The sequence below is a fragment of the Bufo bufo genome, chromosome 2, assembly GCF_905171765.1.
Source record: "Bufo bufo chromosome 2, aBufBuf1.1, whole genome shotgun sequence".
Lineage (NCBI taxonomy): Eukaryota > Metazoa > Chordata > Amphibia > Anura > Bufonidae > Bufo > Bufo bufo.
In genome coordinates, this window is record NC_053390.1 from 331,237,195 (window position 1) to 331,254,591 (window position 17,397).

The window sequence follows — 17,397 nt, forward strand, 5'->3', positions numbered from 1 at the left end:
CCATTCCTAGCGTTGTTAATGGGCTGAGGATTTTTAGGTGCGGTTTTCCGGACTGTACCAAGATTGTACAGTCCATTCCTGGCGTTGTTAATGGGCTGAGGATTTTTAGGTGCGGTTTTCCGGACTGTACCAAGATTGTACAGTCCATTCTTGGCGTTGTTAATGGGCTGAGGATTTTTAGGTGCGGTTTTCCGGACTGTACCAAGATTGTACAGTCTATTCTTGGCGTTGTTAATGCACGGAGACCTCAGGAAGCTGCTGCGGGAGCCTGCTCACGAGGTCAGAATCCATCATGTGAACATGCCCTTACTAGGACTTCTGTTTTTTATGCCACTTTTAGTCTAAAGTCCATTGAAGTAAGATGAAATAAGCTCACACCTCTTAATAAATTTAGCGCATCTTTGGGTAGCTTGTGTTGCAGAAAATCAAATCTATGCCACCTAGACTGGAATACATTTGAGGTATACAGTTCTGCCCCTGCCGCTAAGCCCCATCTACTATTTTCTCTAGAGAAATATAAAATGATATTTTCAAGAATTCTAGCTGAAAGTGAGCTACAATTCTGTCGCTGAGGCCATGAACCACATTTGTTTAATAAAGGGTTTGTTCCATACCAACATTTGTGGCATATCACTAGGATATGCCACAAATGTCCTATATCCTGAATGGGGCCTTCAAAGAGAAGGAGAACACACTGCGCATGTGCAGCATTCCCTCTATTCACTTCTGAAAACAGCTGAGCGAGTGCTATTCTTGAAACTCCCATAGCGGTGAATGGAGGGTGGCTGTGCATGTGTGGTTGGTCTCCCTTCTCTTTGGGGGTGCCGTTCTGAAGATAGGAGCAGTTCCCAGAAGTGGTCATATGTCACAACTGTTGAGATGGGAAACCCCTTTAAGTATTACAGACTCTTTTTTCCCTCATCCGATAATGGAAGTGAAAGGGGGGATGTGGCTTAGCAGAGATGGAGTGTGGCTTTAGATGCACAAAAAATACATCAAAATTTAGATGCATGATCTGCCAAAAAGTAAGCCACCTAATCGGTGGTAAAACGTAGACTAGACAGTAACAATGCGACAGTGTATGTCTGAAATGTTCCTGACAGATAGATGAAGATGAAGCCTTGAGCCTTCTACAGACACTGCTGTGAAGTGACAGAATACCTCTAAGCCACCTCTCACCAGACAACCACTAGTATCACCTAAGTGCTGAATCGCCACCAACCTACCTGCCTCAGTATCCTTGCTGGTGCCAGAGAAGAATTGCACTGAAACCTGCTGCTACTGTATGTATTTCAAGTTCTACCTCGCACTTTGCTAAAAGGACTTTGTTACGTTCAGCTCTGGCCTCATTCTTTAGTGCTATAACTTTCACTGCAATGGACCCCAGAGAGAGACGACCTGACGTAGGACACTGTGACCTTAAAAGACTACATCAGGTCCACTACAACTCTACATCAGCTCCCATGGGGGCTTCCTGCAAATATATTACACAGCGGAGGAAGTGCCCCTTGCAACCAGATTCGACCTTTCATTTTTCAGAGCTACTTCGGAAAATTAAAGGTGGAATCTGATTGGTTGCTATGGGCAAGTAAGCCAGTTTTCCTTTACACCAGTTTGATAAATATCCCCATGTCACCCATTGACATCTGCTGCAAAGAAATGTATACTGTACAGTATACATATTTTTACCGCATCTACAATGCTGTGAACAATATTTGCCCCTCACCTGATTTCTTAAGTTTTTACTAATTGGCCACATGTAAATGTTTCAGATCATCCAATTCATTTCATTATAAGATCAAGACTGATCATTCCATTTATTGAAGATAAAGATTTATTCGAAACCTGTATCGCCCATGTGAAAATGTAGTTGCCCCAAGCCTAATAACTGGTTGTGCCACCCTTGGCAGTAACAACTGCTGTCAGATGTTTGTGATTCCTTGAGATCAGTGATGGTCAGTTCGCAGTGTTCGCCAGCGAACACATGCGGGCTACCATCTTTAGTAAGGTAGACTCACCCGTCCGGCGATGCACTGGTAAGCCCTTACCTGTGCCTGTGCCGCGAGCCGGTCTGAAATCAAATGCGGTCACCGGGGGTAGGCAGTTCCGAGAACAGTCTGATGAAGGCCCCCGGCGGCTGTTCTCCGAACTGCCTGCTCCCGGTGACCGCATTTGATTTCAGACCGGCACAGGTAAAGGCTTACCTGTACATCGCCGGACGGGTGAGTCTACCTTACTAAAGATGGCAGCCCGCATGTGTTCGCTGGCGAACACTGCGAACTGACCATCACTGCTTAAGATGAGCCTTTTACATCTGTGTGGAGAAGTTTGGCCCACTCTTCTTTACAGAATTGTTTTATTTTGGCTACATTGGAGGGTTTTCAAACAAGAACTGCGCATTTAACATCTTACCGCAGCATCTCAGTGGGTCTCAAGTCAGGATTTTGACTTGGCCACACCAAAATCTTAATGTTGTTTCTTTTGAGCCATTCAGAGATGACTTGCTTGCATGCTTTGGATCATTGTACTGCTGCTTAGCTCACAAACTGACGGGCAGACATTGTCCATCAGGATTTATTTGTGATAGAGAGAAGAATTCATTGTACCATCAATTATAATATGTCATCCAGGTCCTGCAGGAGCAAAGTAGGTGTAGACCATCACCACCATGTTTGACTGTTCGGATAATGTGCTTATGGTGGAATGCAGTGCGGGCTATAAGCAAGATGTATCAGGACCCCTGTAAAGTTCCATCTTTGACTCAACAGTCCACATAATATTATCCCAAAAGTCTTAGGCGTTATTTATATGTTTTTTTTTGGCAAATGTGAGATGTTCTTTTTGGTCAGCAGTGTTTTGCTTCTTGCAACTCTCCCATGAATACTAGTTTTGCATATTATATTTTTTATTGTCCGGTACGTTGATCTTTAACTGAGAACAGTGAGGCCTGTTGTTCTTTACATGTTCATCTGGGTTCTTTTATGACCTCCTGATTGAGTTATTGGTGAGCTCTTGGTGACATTTTGGTAGACCTACCACTCCTGCAAAGATTCACCACCCTTCCAAGTTTTCTTCCTGTTGATAATGGTGCTCACTGTGGTTCGCTAGAGTCCCAGAGCCTCAGCAATGGCTTTGTAATTCTTTCCAGACTGGTAGATTTCAAGCACTTTGTTTGATATCTGTATTTGAACCTCTTTAGGACGTGGCATCATGTGTTGCCTTTTGAGACCTTCTACCCTGCTTCACATTGCTTCACATTGCTAGACAGGTTAGATTTAAGTGATGCTTATATCCAACATGTCTGGCAATAATAACGCAGCTAGTGTGGCTAGTGAAAGCAAACATAATTCTCAATTGAATTTGGTTAACTGGTTGATTTGAATATAAATCACATCTAGATTACATTTATAATCTGTAGTGGTATTGTTGGATGCGCTATAAAGAGGAATGTACAAGGTCATGCAGAATAATTGAGGAACACCCTGCAATAGGAACAGTATAGTTAAGAAGGCAACAACAAATATAAAGAAGCTATTCACTTCCAGAGAGGAATGATTATTCCTTGCATGACAGTCACACTGTGCAGAGAAATACAGAGGCCTGGATAGTGGCTACATATTTATGGCCTTCTACTTCTGGATCCTTTATTTCCCTCATTTTTCTTTCTCCACAGATCGTACAGTGAAACAGTGTACGGTAATTGCACATATAGATACACATATAAAATGATTCATCCTAAGGCCTCGTTCACATTTCCGTTTTTTCACTGATGTGGGTTTTCCCCATTTTCTGCAGACGGCACACATACCTATTGAGTTTAATGTTTGTTCATACATCAGTATTTTTTTACTGACCGTAAGTCAGTGAAAAAAATCAGAGGCATTCACTAGTTTGCTCAGAGATGTGGACTAAACACGGTCATTGAAGTCTATAGATCTATGAAAAACCACTGATAGAATGCGAATGGCATCTGCTTTTGGTCCGTTTTTCACTGACCTCTGGTAGGAGACGTTCTGGAAATACTTTTTAGTTGAGAGCGTCCATGATGACACACGAAAGGAAAAAAACAAGAGACGTGGACCATACACGGATTCTTCATGGACATCTTAACGGATAAAACACGGACATATTTTTTCACTGACGTCAGAAATGTGAACGAGGCCTTAAACTGTTGTAATACTTGTTTTCTATTTTATCATTACATATTGTTATCTTTCATATGGCCATGCCTGTCCCTCTACTGTGCCTAATAGTGCGTACCTACATGACTAACTTCTGCTTTCTCTTTTCAGCACTGGCTCGATCCCAATAAGCCCATTTCCAAGCAAATGAAATGTAAGTCTGTGGTCTCCTTCATATGCATCTATTGTATTCACCATGTTATTTTACACTAATGATTGTGTCCTTGCCAAATAAAGCTAAAAAGTACTATAAGGTGTGTAAGAAAACATATAGTTTAGATGGTAGTTTAGACAATACGACTCATTTGTGATGGCCAGCTATTGGGAAGAATTACGGTAAATAATATTCCATCAAAGGCAGCATGTTTGATAATAGGAAGAAAACCAGCAAGTTGGGCGGGGGGAATGTTTTGTCTTTGCCTGTGCTAGGCAGTGATAAGTTTGCTCATAATCATTTCCACAGCATTCGTTATCGCTCTGCCACGCGGGCATGGCTGGCCTATGCTCATCAGCATGAGCCCTTAGGGTGCTGGTTTGTGTGCAGAAAATTTTCAAGAAATCTGCATTCAAACTACTTTTAAATCCGCACTATTTATTGCAGTTTTGGTGCATTTTTTTTTATTTTATGTGGGTTTTCGTGGGGATTTTTTTTTTAACAACCCCATTGAAGTCAATGAGAAAAAACCCTCTGCAGAAGGTGTGTAATTGCACAAACAGTTGACATGCTGGGGATTTAAAATGTCTAATCTCATACACTTTGGTGGTACTGTATTACACATGAAATCTGCACGGAAAAAAGTGCGTAATCTGCACTATGTGCAGCCACCCTTAGACTTTCGCTGCATGGTGCGGAAATGAGCAGAGGTTGTTCAGCATGAGTGTTATTGCACAGAAAATTTTTTTTTTGCAGTTTAATTATACTGAATGTTAAAGAAGGCTTCTAAGACTTTTCTTCAAAGTGAAGCATATTTTATAAATTATATGGAACGACTCCGCAGAGTCACAAGCGGAAAGGCAAACACGGTAAGGTGAAGAACAGCAGCTCTGCAATTACCTTCCACGTAAACAGCTCAGAAGAGGTGAGCTGTGATTACAGGGAGGGATTGCTGCCCTCAGAGCTGCTTTGTTCTTCCCAGCCTTAAATATAACACCCGGAGAGCTGCGGTAACTGCCTCCTACCAGAAAGGTTTCTCCTGCTATTCCAGTGACCGGTGTGCTAAAATGACACTGCAAATTACAGCACTCTTCCTGTGCGGTGCCCACTGTGGCGTCTTCCTTGTTACTGTGGGGTATCTGGGTGTGTAGCTGACAGTAACAGTACTGTTTCCTTTGAAGTACTTTGCATGCTGGCTTACAACATGTATAGTGAGGCTGGGAAATATCTAGTAAAACAGTGCCATAGACTGGAGCGAATGTTTGCACAAAGAGAATCTATACATATATTGGGGGTAGTGTCTGGAGGATGTGCAGTTACATTGTACCATTTATTAGGGCACCTATAGACAGGAGATACTGTACGTATACTGTATAGAGATTTAGGATTTTGAATGTAATAGGGAACATTTTGATACTGAAGCAAATTATGTCAATTATGGTTAAATATATTTTTGTTTGCAGCATTTCTTAGATCTGCTTTATACATTATATTAGCAAATTGTATTAGAGTAACTCTAACATACAGCTGTGAATTTAGGTATAAACTGTGATTCATACCTCTAAAGATTGCCTATGATGGTTTGTCCAAACTAGAGTAAGGGGTGTAGAGTGTAAGTGATGCTGAGCCCAGTTATGTCAGTTTATCTTCATACTCACTTGCATTTCACAAACCAGCAGTGAAGTACATCCTTCTTGAGTCCTCTCCATTATGTGTGTGAGCTCAGGAGTCCTGTAAATGCATTTTACTGCTGGATTGTGGGAACTCAGCTTCAGAACGCAAATAAGATAAAAATTACATAACCAGACTCTGCGTCACTTAGGCCTTCATATTTCTACGTCTGTTGCCCATCCGTGAGACATCCATGAAGATATCCGTGTTTGGTCCTTGTGTCTGTTTTTTAACCTTCGTGTGTCATCCGTAATCCATGGACACTGCTCAGGTGAAAATTTATTTCCAGAGCATCTCTGTTATGCCCTGCTCAGGCTATGTGCGGAGGTCTGCCAGATTTGCAGCACGTGTCTAGCCTTTTGTTTTGTTTTGGAGTCAAGCTAGATCCGCCTCCCTTCAGGTGCACTGGGTGGGGTCGTTGGTTTCAGTTTGAATCACACCCACTCCCAGTGTTCCCTGTGGGTTATAGCTTCTGTCTGGCTCTGTGTATGCAAGGAAGGAAGGATTGGCTGTTCCTGCTCAGAAAGATAAGTTGTTTTTTTGTTCTCTTGTGGTTTGCTGTCTAGGCTGTTAGAGAGACGCCTGCCCCTCCAGGTTCAGAGGGAGCAGGCTGTCTCTATTCCCCTTTCACCATCTTAGGGTTTTTAGGGTATTTTCAGCCCAGGCACGAGGACACGTTATTTCCACCTTAAGGGTCTGAACGTGGGCATAGCAGAATAGGGAGAGCTGGTAGGTATTTGCCAGGAGGTGACCTTGATCCCCAGCTTCTCGCCTAGAAACTTGTTTGTTCATCTTTCTGTGTATCTTATACCCTGTCCGCCGTGACAATCTCCTATCAGTCTTCAGTGAAAACCAGACACGGATGCAGCATGGATGCTATCTGTGTTGTGTCCATGATTTTCACAGACCCATAGACTTCAATGGGCGTGTTTGGTCCGCATAACAGACCAAATTAGTGCATGTCTCCATGATTTTTTTTTACTGACCCAAAGTCAGCCAGTCAGTCATTCACCAGACAGTACTAAAGCCCACTTCGGATTCCTATCGTAAAATGTTTTTAAATACGCATATGGGAATACAGTAGTATTTCACCGAAGTCTTGCGCACCAAAGTTTGGTTACGCGGAGCCAATACATTTTAATTTTAATTGGATCTATGATCCGAAGCTTGATCCGCTCAAGCCTACTCACAACCTCCTCTGGCAGGCTGTTACATAGTCTCACTGCTCTTACAGTAAATAATCATCACCCACTGTATGTTGATCCTTCATTCTTCTAGACGTAGAGAATATCTTCTTCCCTAGTTACAGGCCTAGGTATAAAAAGATCATCAACAAGATTTCTGTACTGTCCATTCATATAACTGTAAATCTCCTCAGCCATTTTTTTCCAGCCTAAACAAACTCAAGTTATGTGAGAATTGGTATCAGACATGAATCTGGAACAGCACAGGACAAATGTTCATCCTCTGAAAGCAAACAGTATGCAGTAGGTTACCATTCAATAACTACAAGCAGAGATCTTGATATTGGTGAGAAATGGATACAATATATTAGAATTGCATTCCTTTGCATCATTACACTTATCAAAATGGGGCCCAATACAAGTATGATCCTAAGATATATAACACTGCTACACAATTGTATAGAAAAAGAGACCGTTATTGAGTGCACGTGATTAAAAAGAACAAGTACATGATATCGACAGTCAGAACCACTTGGAGGTGCATAAATCCTGGTCACTTTAAAATAGTAAAAAATATAAGCAGTAAATAAAGAGTAAAAACCACACCGTGGTACTTACAACATAGTATGAGGAAGCTGACGCAAAACACCTGTTGGGGTGTCCCGTGGAGGTGCTTGTCTCTGGGTCTGTATATTGTGTTGTAAGTGTTTTTGCAGTGCGGTGTTTACTTTTTGTATTTACTGCTTATATTTTTTACTATTTAAATGTGACCAGCACCTCCAAGTGGTTGTGACTGTCGATATTGTGTACCTGTTCTTCATAATCATGTGCACTCGATAAAGATCTCTTTTTCTATATAACTGTATAGCAGTGTGCTAGTCTGTGGTTTATCGGTATACCTTTGCATCATGCAAGGAATAAACTTTGAAATATACCCTGTTAAGTTTTTGAGAATAATGCGGACCTGTGTATTCAGCCTCTCTCACAGAATCTGCTGCAGCTTCTCGCTGTGACGAGAGTGATATTTATGGATGTGGCTCTCATTTCAACCTCATACAGATATCATCTGTAGCCAGTGCCTTTTATAGTTTGCAGTGTAGCAGTGTGTTGGTTTTGTTGAATGATGTATCATATCCTTTATATCCTGCATATTCAGTTATTCTCATGATATACACGGCAAGGGTCAATAACTTTGATACAGTGATGTTAAAGTACAGTTTTTATTGTGTCCACAAGATCTTCAATATGAGCATGCTATTGAAAAAAACACAATTCCTCCAAGTCGTGCTAGGAAGTAGCTATGCCACAGTTTACATGGAATGCATTGCAGTGACAAAGTGTGGGTGGCTAGGGGGGCAGTTGTCCCCGGGCGCCAAACTACCAGGGGGTGCTCTGTCACCAGGTCAAGACAATAGCAAGGCCTGGACTGCTGAAAAAAAATTGCACTAATGATGCGAACCCTGCTCATTAGTGCAGGTCAGAGGCTTAGAAAGAATGCTAAAGGACCTGTGATGTCCTGGACCTTCTAAGAGTAAAGAAACTGCACTGTCAATGATGTAGTTCCAAGGTTAGGAGGGTGCAAATGCAGGACCTGATGACATAATCATAGGTCCTTCACCCCCTGATATTATTGTCATGGCCTCTGTTGTGTTTGCCGTGACACGGTCGCCGTACATGCTGTTGCCAGCGGCAACGTGTGTTTGTTGCAGCGTGTTGGTGCCTGCCCCTTTTAGGCTACTTTCACACTAGCATTCGGGGCTCCGCTTGTGAGCTCCGTTTGAAGGGGCTCACAAGCGGCCCCGAACGCATCCGTACTGCCCTAATGCTTCTGAGTGGACGCGGATCCGCTCAGAATGCATCAGTCTGGCAGCGTTCAGCCTCCGCTCCGCTCAGCAAGCGGACACCCGAACACTGCTTGCAGCGTTCGGGTGTCCGCCTGGCCGTGCGGAGGCAAACGGATCTGTCCAGACTTACAATGTAAGTCAATGGGGTCAGATCCGTTTGAAGATGACACAATATGGCTCAATCTTCAAACGGATCCGTCCCCCATTGACTTTCAATGTAAAGTCTGGACGGATCCGTCTAAACTACTTTCACACTTAGAATTTTTTCTAAGCTATAATGCAGACGGATCCGTTCTGAACGGATCCAAACGTCTGCATTATAAGAGCGGATCCGTCTGTGCAGACAGCAGACGGATCCGCTCTGAACGCTAGTGTGAAAGTAGCCTTATCCTGCTTCCCTTCCCTGTTTGGTGCTGGAGGAGTTAACTGTCTGACTGGTGGGGATCTAGGTGTGGCCTCTTGGCTCTTTATATCCTGGTGTTGTGAGTCTGAGGTCAGTTGCCTTCCAGCCTTTGTGTGAGCTGGAGTGTTGCTCCTATCCTGGATATACCATCTGTCCAGTGGGAGGGCCAGGATTAGGGCGGCATTAGGAGGTGACCTGCTCCCTTTTCCTGGTGTCCAGGTCTAGCTGCTTCCCGGTTTTCCTACTGTCACGGTGGGGAGTGGGGGAAAACGGGGAAGCAGCTAGGCCTGGACACCAGGAAAAGGGAGCAGGTCACCTCCTAATGCCGCCCTAATCCTGGCCATGACTCCTAACCGTATGAGCAGACCCAGAAGGTAGGTGGGCTCATACACAGGAACCTCGGACCTTTAGTCTCCCTGAAGATCCCTGCAATGAGGTTAGGAGCAGGAGAAGACCTGTTCATCCCAGACCCCGATTGAACAGGAGTCTCCACTGACTTAGGTACAAGGAAATGGACAGCCAGTAAACAGCCACAGGATCGGCAGGTAAGAGCCTAGAAACAACATGCACTTACCTGCCGCGGCCACAACAACCACCGGATTCCCATGCAGACAGGAAGCATGGGGGCTACAGGCAGAGCTGCTCACTGACTTGTGATTCCCCCTCCGGGGAACCCAGAAACCTCTTTCCGGAGGAACGACAGATAGACTGTGGAAATGTCTAGCAACCATGCTGGAATTCAACACTAAACATACCAGACATGGAACACCGAACTATACATAAACACACACCCAAAACACCAACCACACCAAAGAATACAAGTGAGGATGGGAAAAGGACAGAGGGAACAAAAGGGAGACATAATGGTGACATCGATGTCTAACTAGGAGGCCCTCCCACTGGACAGATGATAAATCCAGGAAAGGAGCAACACTCAAGCTCACACAAAGGCTGGATGGCAACTGACCTCTTACTCACAACACCAGGATATAAAGAGCCAGGAGGCCACACTCAGGACACACCTAGATCCCCACCAGCCAGATAGTTAACCCCTCCAGCACCAAACAGGGAAGGTAGGCAGGATAAAAGGGGCAGGCACCAACATGCTGCCACAAACACACGTTGCCGCTGGCAACACCATGTACCGCAACCATGTCACGGCAAACACAACAGTGGCCGTGACAATTATATAGTAGAACATAATGTCTAAACTCCATGCCCTGTAAGGACCTTGTAATGTCACATGTGTTTGAAGTAGCCGTAGAATGTAGCAGCAAGATAATATCTACAGCCCATGCACTGTGGTAATACAGATTAGTAATATAATACAAAAATAATAATAATTAACCAAAATGATGGTCTTTAGGGTGAGGTGAATGGTCAGTTTGAAATTCAGCCTTTTAATATTATGTGACTCTGTGACAGTGGCGTAGCGTGGGTTACCAGCACTCAGGGCAAGCCAAGTATTGCTCCCCCAACCTGTGGCCACGCCCCTTTTGACAGATAATGTAGTAGATATCACTTGCAGTCATAAGTAACACCACAGATAACACAGTAATAACTCTCTGAGTACAGATAATGTAGTAGATGGGTGTGAGCTCCCAGATTTCAGAACACACACAGTGTGACCTGAAGTCTGGGGCCAGGCTGCTACAGTGTGGGCCAAATTCTATATCAACCCTCCCATCACTACAGAACATACAGGGTAATACAGCGCCCCATACCTCTTACATCCAGTGATGTCTCCTTTGATGTAGATGTTCTCTTTCCTCATCTTCTCCTTTCAGACCTTCATACCAGACCACCATTTTTCAGACATTTCTCGTCTCTGCAGTTTGACAAAAAAAATCTTAGTTTACTACTTTTCCATTATCCTCCCATCTTCAGGACAAATCATCCTACCACCCCCCCCAATACTGTGCCGCTGTGCTCCCCAATATTATACTGCAGAAACAGATAAATCCCCTTATAATACTAGTACCACACAGATAATGCCCCCTTCAATAATTATTGGCACTCAGTTCCCTAAAATAACTGCGACCAGCAAATAGTGCCCCTGACACTAATAGTGTAAACATAACGTCCCCCAAAAATAATTGTGGTTAGCTGATACTGTGCCATGGTGCCCCCACAGTAATAGTGTTCCCCAAAGTCCCACCAATAGGAATAATTCTCTGCTAGAGCACACATGGTAGTAATAGTGCTCCAACAGTGCCCCCAACATGTCCCCACTGTGCCCCAGAAGTAATAATGCTCCCATAGTGCCCATACTAGTAATAATGTTCCCCCAATAATGTTCCCCAAGCCCACCATAATGCCCCCCCAGTAGTAATAATTCTCCTTATGTGGCAGTACAAAAAAGCCCCTTTATAATGTGTGCCACTGCAAAAAATACTCCCTTTTAATGCCCCCAGTTGAGCTCATGTCCCCATAGTGCCCCCATAATGTGCCAGTATAAAATACCCCTATATAGTGCCCCCAGTAAATGCCCCCATAGTGATCCTCTCCCGCCTTCCCCCTAGTGCCCTCCATAATTTACCAGTATAAAATGCCCCATATATAGTGCCCCAGTAGATGCCCTCAGTGTCCCCCATAATTTGCAAGTATAAAATACCCCTTCTTAGTGCCCCCCCGTAGATGACCCCATAGTACTACTCTCCCCCCTTCCCCATAGTACCCACCATAATGTGTCCCAGCATAAAATTCCCCTATACAGATCCCCCATATAAAATACCCCTTCTTTAGGGCCTCAGTAGACGCCCCCATAGTGCCCCTCAATAATGTGCCTGTATGAAGCGCCCCTATAGATGCCCCCACAGTGCCCCAATAATGTGTCTGTAAGAAGTGCCCCCATAGATGCCCCCCAATAATGTGCCAGTAAGAAGTGCCCCCCAATCATGTGCCAGTAAGAAGTGTCCCCCCATAGATGCCCCCCAATCATGTGCCAGTAATAAGTGCCCCCACAGCACTCCTCTCCTGTATTGTACCATATTAAAAAAATTAACACATATACTTACCTCCATCAGGCTGGCAGCGATATCATGCAGGCCTCTTCCGGCCTGTGTCCCGCACTGTACGGCTCAGGTGGCACGATGATGTCATTGCACTGCCTGCACCGGCCTCCAGTGCCTGCAGCCTATCAGAGGAACGGGGAAGGGAGACACCTCTCCCCTGCCCTGCAGCATCTATATGTATCGCTGTCCTGAGGATGGCGATACAATTGACTATGAAGATGAGCGCTTCCACAATGGAAGCCCTGCCGCCGCCCCCCACTTGTCACCAGAGCCGCGCCGTCTGAGGCAATCGCCTCTCCTAATTGGCGGTGTGGCCCTGCTGGCGCCCCCTACAATTTTGGGTCCGAGGCAACACCCCCCCCCAGCCCCTCCCCCACGCTATGCCACTGCCCTGTGATGTCACAAGGTCCTTATGACGCATGGAGTTTAGACACTACCATACAAGAACTGCAGGAGAAGCTCACTCCCTCACTAGCTTTGAACCCTAGACCCTAACCTAAATCCTAACTCTAAACCCTAACCCCTAGTCCTAACCCTAAACCTTAACCCTAGCTGCAAATCATAACCCCTAGCCCTAAACTCGAACTCTAAACCCTAGCCCTAAACTCCTACCCCTAACCAGCTGCATTCAGGCTAAAATAAGCATTTATGCATGCCTAAAACCACATGACCATTGGCGATATGTGACCAGTGACATCATGCCTCCTTATACCCACTCCATTCTAGCTTCTACCTTCTCTCCAACTCCAACCTCACTGCTCCTGTCCTGCATGTCTTCAAGAGAGGTGAGACACATGAAGACAATACTGTTGCCAGGGGGATGTGTGGTCAAAGTGCAATGCTGCTGACAGCATGGGAGGTGTTGCATGGGAGAATACAGCAGCCAGTGTGGGAGGGGTTATCAGGGGACAATACTATAGTCAGCTGGGTATTGCTGATGTGCTAGCAGCCATCTAGCAACCCGTGTCCTCAGCTCTATACCCCAAATCCTGGTGACAGGTTCCCTTTAAGCAAGTTGAAGATGAAATGATCTCCAAAAGGCATAAAGTTAAAGATGACACATTCCCTTTCTATTTTAAGCAAAAACTATGGGGTCATTTTATAAGACCGGCATTTTAGACCTAGTAGCACCCCATTTGCCAAGTATCACAGCTTGTAAACATTTTTTGTAGCCAACCAAGAGTCTTTCAATTCTTGTTTGAGGGATTTTCATCCATTCTTCCTTGCAAAAGTCTTCGAGTCCTGTGGGATTTCTCGGCCGTCTTGTATGCACTGCTCTTTTGAGGTTTGTCCACAGATTTTCAATAATTTTTAGATCAGGGGATTGTGATCATTTTTTAAAATGTAATTAAGAGATGGCAGCTAACAAGAACATTGGAGGTCAAGCGAAGGTCCAAGAAGACTAAGAAAATTTTCAGATACAAGCAGTCATAGGATTGCTAGAAAGGCAAATCAAAATACCCGCTTGACTGCAAAAGACCTTTAGTAAGATTTAGCTTTCTTAACGTTTCACAGTAACAGTAATTTTAAGGGGTGACAAAACTTTTGCATGCCACGGTATGGCGCTTGGTGGTTAATCCGGAGTGCGGCTGTGCCGCTTCCTCCAGTGGACCCAGTGATCTTGACATGTCGCAGGTTAGGGAAAGCAATACTTGGCTTGACCCAGAAACTGGCAACCCACTCTATGACACTGGTACATTGCAACATAGAGCTCACTTAGCACTCTATTACATAATAATATCAATAACATTTTAATTACTTTTTGCCTGTTTTTCATCTATAAGAATATTGTATTAAAGATATTGTTTTGAAGGGTTATTACTAGGGATCGACCGATATTGATTTTTTAGGGCCGATACCGATACCGATAATTTGTCAACTTTCAGGCCGATAGCCGATAATTTATACCGATATTCTGGGTATTTTTATTTTTGAGAAAAAAAAAAAATTTCCTACACAAATCTGCTGAAAATAAATGTTTATTGTTAACGTGTATTATTATTTTCTTTTTTTTGTAAATCTTTTTCATTTATACTTTAATATTTTTGTGTTTTTTTTTTTTTTTACTAACTTTTAGCCCCCTTAGGGACTAGAACCCTTGTCCTATTCACCCTGATAGATCTCTATCAGAGTGAATAGGATCTCGCACTCTCCCTGCTGCCCTGTGCTCTGTGCACACAGCAGCATGGAGCTGACTATGGCAGCCAGGGCTTCAATAGCGTCCTGGCTGCCATGGTAACCGATCGGAGCCCCAGGCTTACACTGCTGGGGCTCCGATCGGAGGAGCAGGGGAGAGGGGATCCTGTGGCCACTGCCACCAATGATTAGAACGGGTGGGGGGGGGGGGGGGCGCACTGCGCCACCAATGTTTTTACTATTGGGATGGGGGTGGGGGGCGCACTGCGCCACCAATGACTAATACTAGGGGGCTTGGGGGGGGGGGCCCACTGCGCCACCAATGTTTTTACTATTGGGATGGGGGTGGGGGGCGCACTGCGCCACCAATGACTAATACTAGGGGGCTTGAGGGGGGGGGCGCACTGCGCCACCAATGTTTTTACTATTGGGGTGGGGGGCTCACTGCGCCACCAATGATTAATACTAGGGGGCTTGAGGGGGGGGGGGGCGCACTGCGCCACCAATGAAGATACCTCTCTTTCACATACAGGAGGCTGGAGCTGGCTGCAGAATCACATAGCCGGCTCCCGACCTCTATGAGCGGTAGCTGCGATCCGCGGCACCTAAGAGGTTAACTACCGCGGACCGCAGCTGCCGTTCATAGAGGTCGGGAGCCGGCTATTTGATTCTGCAGCCAGCTCCCGCCTCCTGTATTTGAATTAATGAAAGACTCATCTTCATTGGTGGCGCAGCGGCCACAGCCCCTCCCCTCCTCTTGTCTTCCGTCCTGTCATTGGAGGCAGCGGCAGCAGCATCACAGGGGGAGGAGACACTGCTTCCTTCTCCCCTGTGCTGTGGAGGGAACACAGAACGCGCTGAGAGCAGCGCGTTCTGTGTTCCCAATACGTTATCGGTATATCGGCAAAATAGATGCCGATACCGATAACGTTCAAAATCCTCAATATCGGCCGATAATATCGGCCAAACCGATAATCGGTCGATCCCTAGTTATTACCATCTCAGACATTTATCACCTACTGTATTCACAAGGTAGTGAATGGAGAGAGCCACACATGCGCAGCCACCTATCCATTCACGGCAGCCATGAGTCTTGGGTTGGAAGACCGGCAGTCTTGAGATAAGTGAATGTCCCAGAGGTGGGAACAGCATCTAAAGGACATTTATAGCATATCCTGTAGGTAAGCCACAAATGTCCAAGATGGGAATAACCCATGTTCATATTCTGGCCAAAGCTGAAAAACAAACTTTAGTCAAGACAATGCTAACAACTCTGTATGTGAACTCTAAATTTACTATTTACATTTCACAGTCAAAAGCTAAGCACAATTTCATAGGAAACCTTTAGACTTGCTTAGTCCTCTGAAGATTTAATAGATAACTTTTGCAACACGCATCTCCTGAGCCTTTCACTGAGGTTAATAGGAGCTACACAAATCTAGTAGATCCCTGAAACCTAATTCATCACAGACAAAATTACGTTGCAAATTTATCAAGCCATGCACTCCAGAATTCTGGCTTCAAAAACATAAAAAATAGGGCTTTGTTTCTATTTGGGCTTATTTACCCCAAAACATTGTGACCTTGTGCATTTTTACACTCTAGTTTAAAAAATTGGTTGGGAATGTGGAGGTGGTTAGCCTGTCAAGCTGATTTAGGCCAGATTTATCAACTGTGACTTTTTAAAAAGTCACAAAAATGTCACAATCTACCCCAGTAAATGGGCAGTGTAGAAAGTGGAGTAATATCTTAAGACAGAAGTATTAGACTTAGGGAGCATTCACACGATCGTGTAAATGGATTCGCAGTGCGGACCCATTCATTTCAATGGGGCCGCAAAAGATGCGGACAGCACACCGTGTGCTGTCTGCATCCATTGTTCCGTTCCGTGGCTCCGCAAAAAAGATAGAGCATGTCCTATTCTTGTCCACGGTTGCGGACAAGAATAGGCATTCTCTATATAGCGCCGGCCATGTGCGGTCTGCAAAATGCGGAACGCACACAGTCGGTATCTGTGTTTTGCGGATCTGCAATTTGCGGATCGCAAAACACTTACGGTCGTGTGAATGCTCCCTTAAAGATACACCAAATGTATCAAATATTGTGAAACTTTTGATAAATTTGGCACAAATTACTGCAACAAAGGCCCTGATTTATCAACAGGGGACATGTTAAGGTTTGCCTTCACAATTGTCTATTTGTATAAAGGTAACGGCCCGTGCGCCAAAATTTATGTGATACTTGTAAATTTAGTATCGGAAAGCTATCACATCCTGACTTATTTTCACCTGCCATAGCTACCGCAGGTTGGGAGTGGAGAGCAGTTGACGTAATTTTTTGGGACTTCTCCAATTGTCCCAATGATAAATAAGTCCAAGACCGACATACTCCACAGGAACTCCCACAAAATAGCTGCATTTCAGAAATTGTCTTAGCAGGAGAAAGAAAAATAACTTTGGCCTGTTACAGACTTGAGATAAATTGCTCTTACAAGTAAAAAGACAGAAAAGTCACAATTTACTCCAAAATAAAAGACAAAGCCAGTTTGATAAATCAGGGCCATTTTCTCCTGCAAAACTGACCTTAAAAATACCCCTTGTGATAAATGTTCCGGAATCGTTCAGACTGACTTGTAGATTGGTATCTCTTAGGGTAGGATCATAACTTTGGACTGACTAGTATATATTTTTTATAATGACCTCTATATTTGGTGAAATGTGGCTCTCATGTAGGAGGTACTGGAAATGATTGCATAAGCAAAGTCATGTTTCACAACTGCTTTTGACATTACATATTGATCACAAAAGAAA

The 17,397-nt window shown here is 44.4% G+C and overlaps 1 protein-coding gene across 2 annotated transcripts in view; it reads left to right on the plus strand.

The window, feature by feature from the left end:
• Positions 1 to 17,397, plus strand: part of FRMD3 (FERM domain containing 3) — a 235,002-nt gene that overhangs the window by 112,644 nt on the left and 104,961 nt on the right. For both annotated transcript variants that reach the window (XM_040417038.1, XM_040417039.1), the window contains exon 3: positions 4,293 to 4,335. In XM_040417038.1, the coding sequence (XP_040272972.1) occupies positions 4,293 to 4,335 (43 nt within the window). The remainder of the gene's footprint in view (positions 1 to 4,292; positions 4,336 to 17,397) is intronic.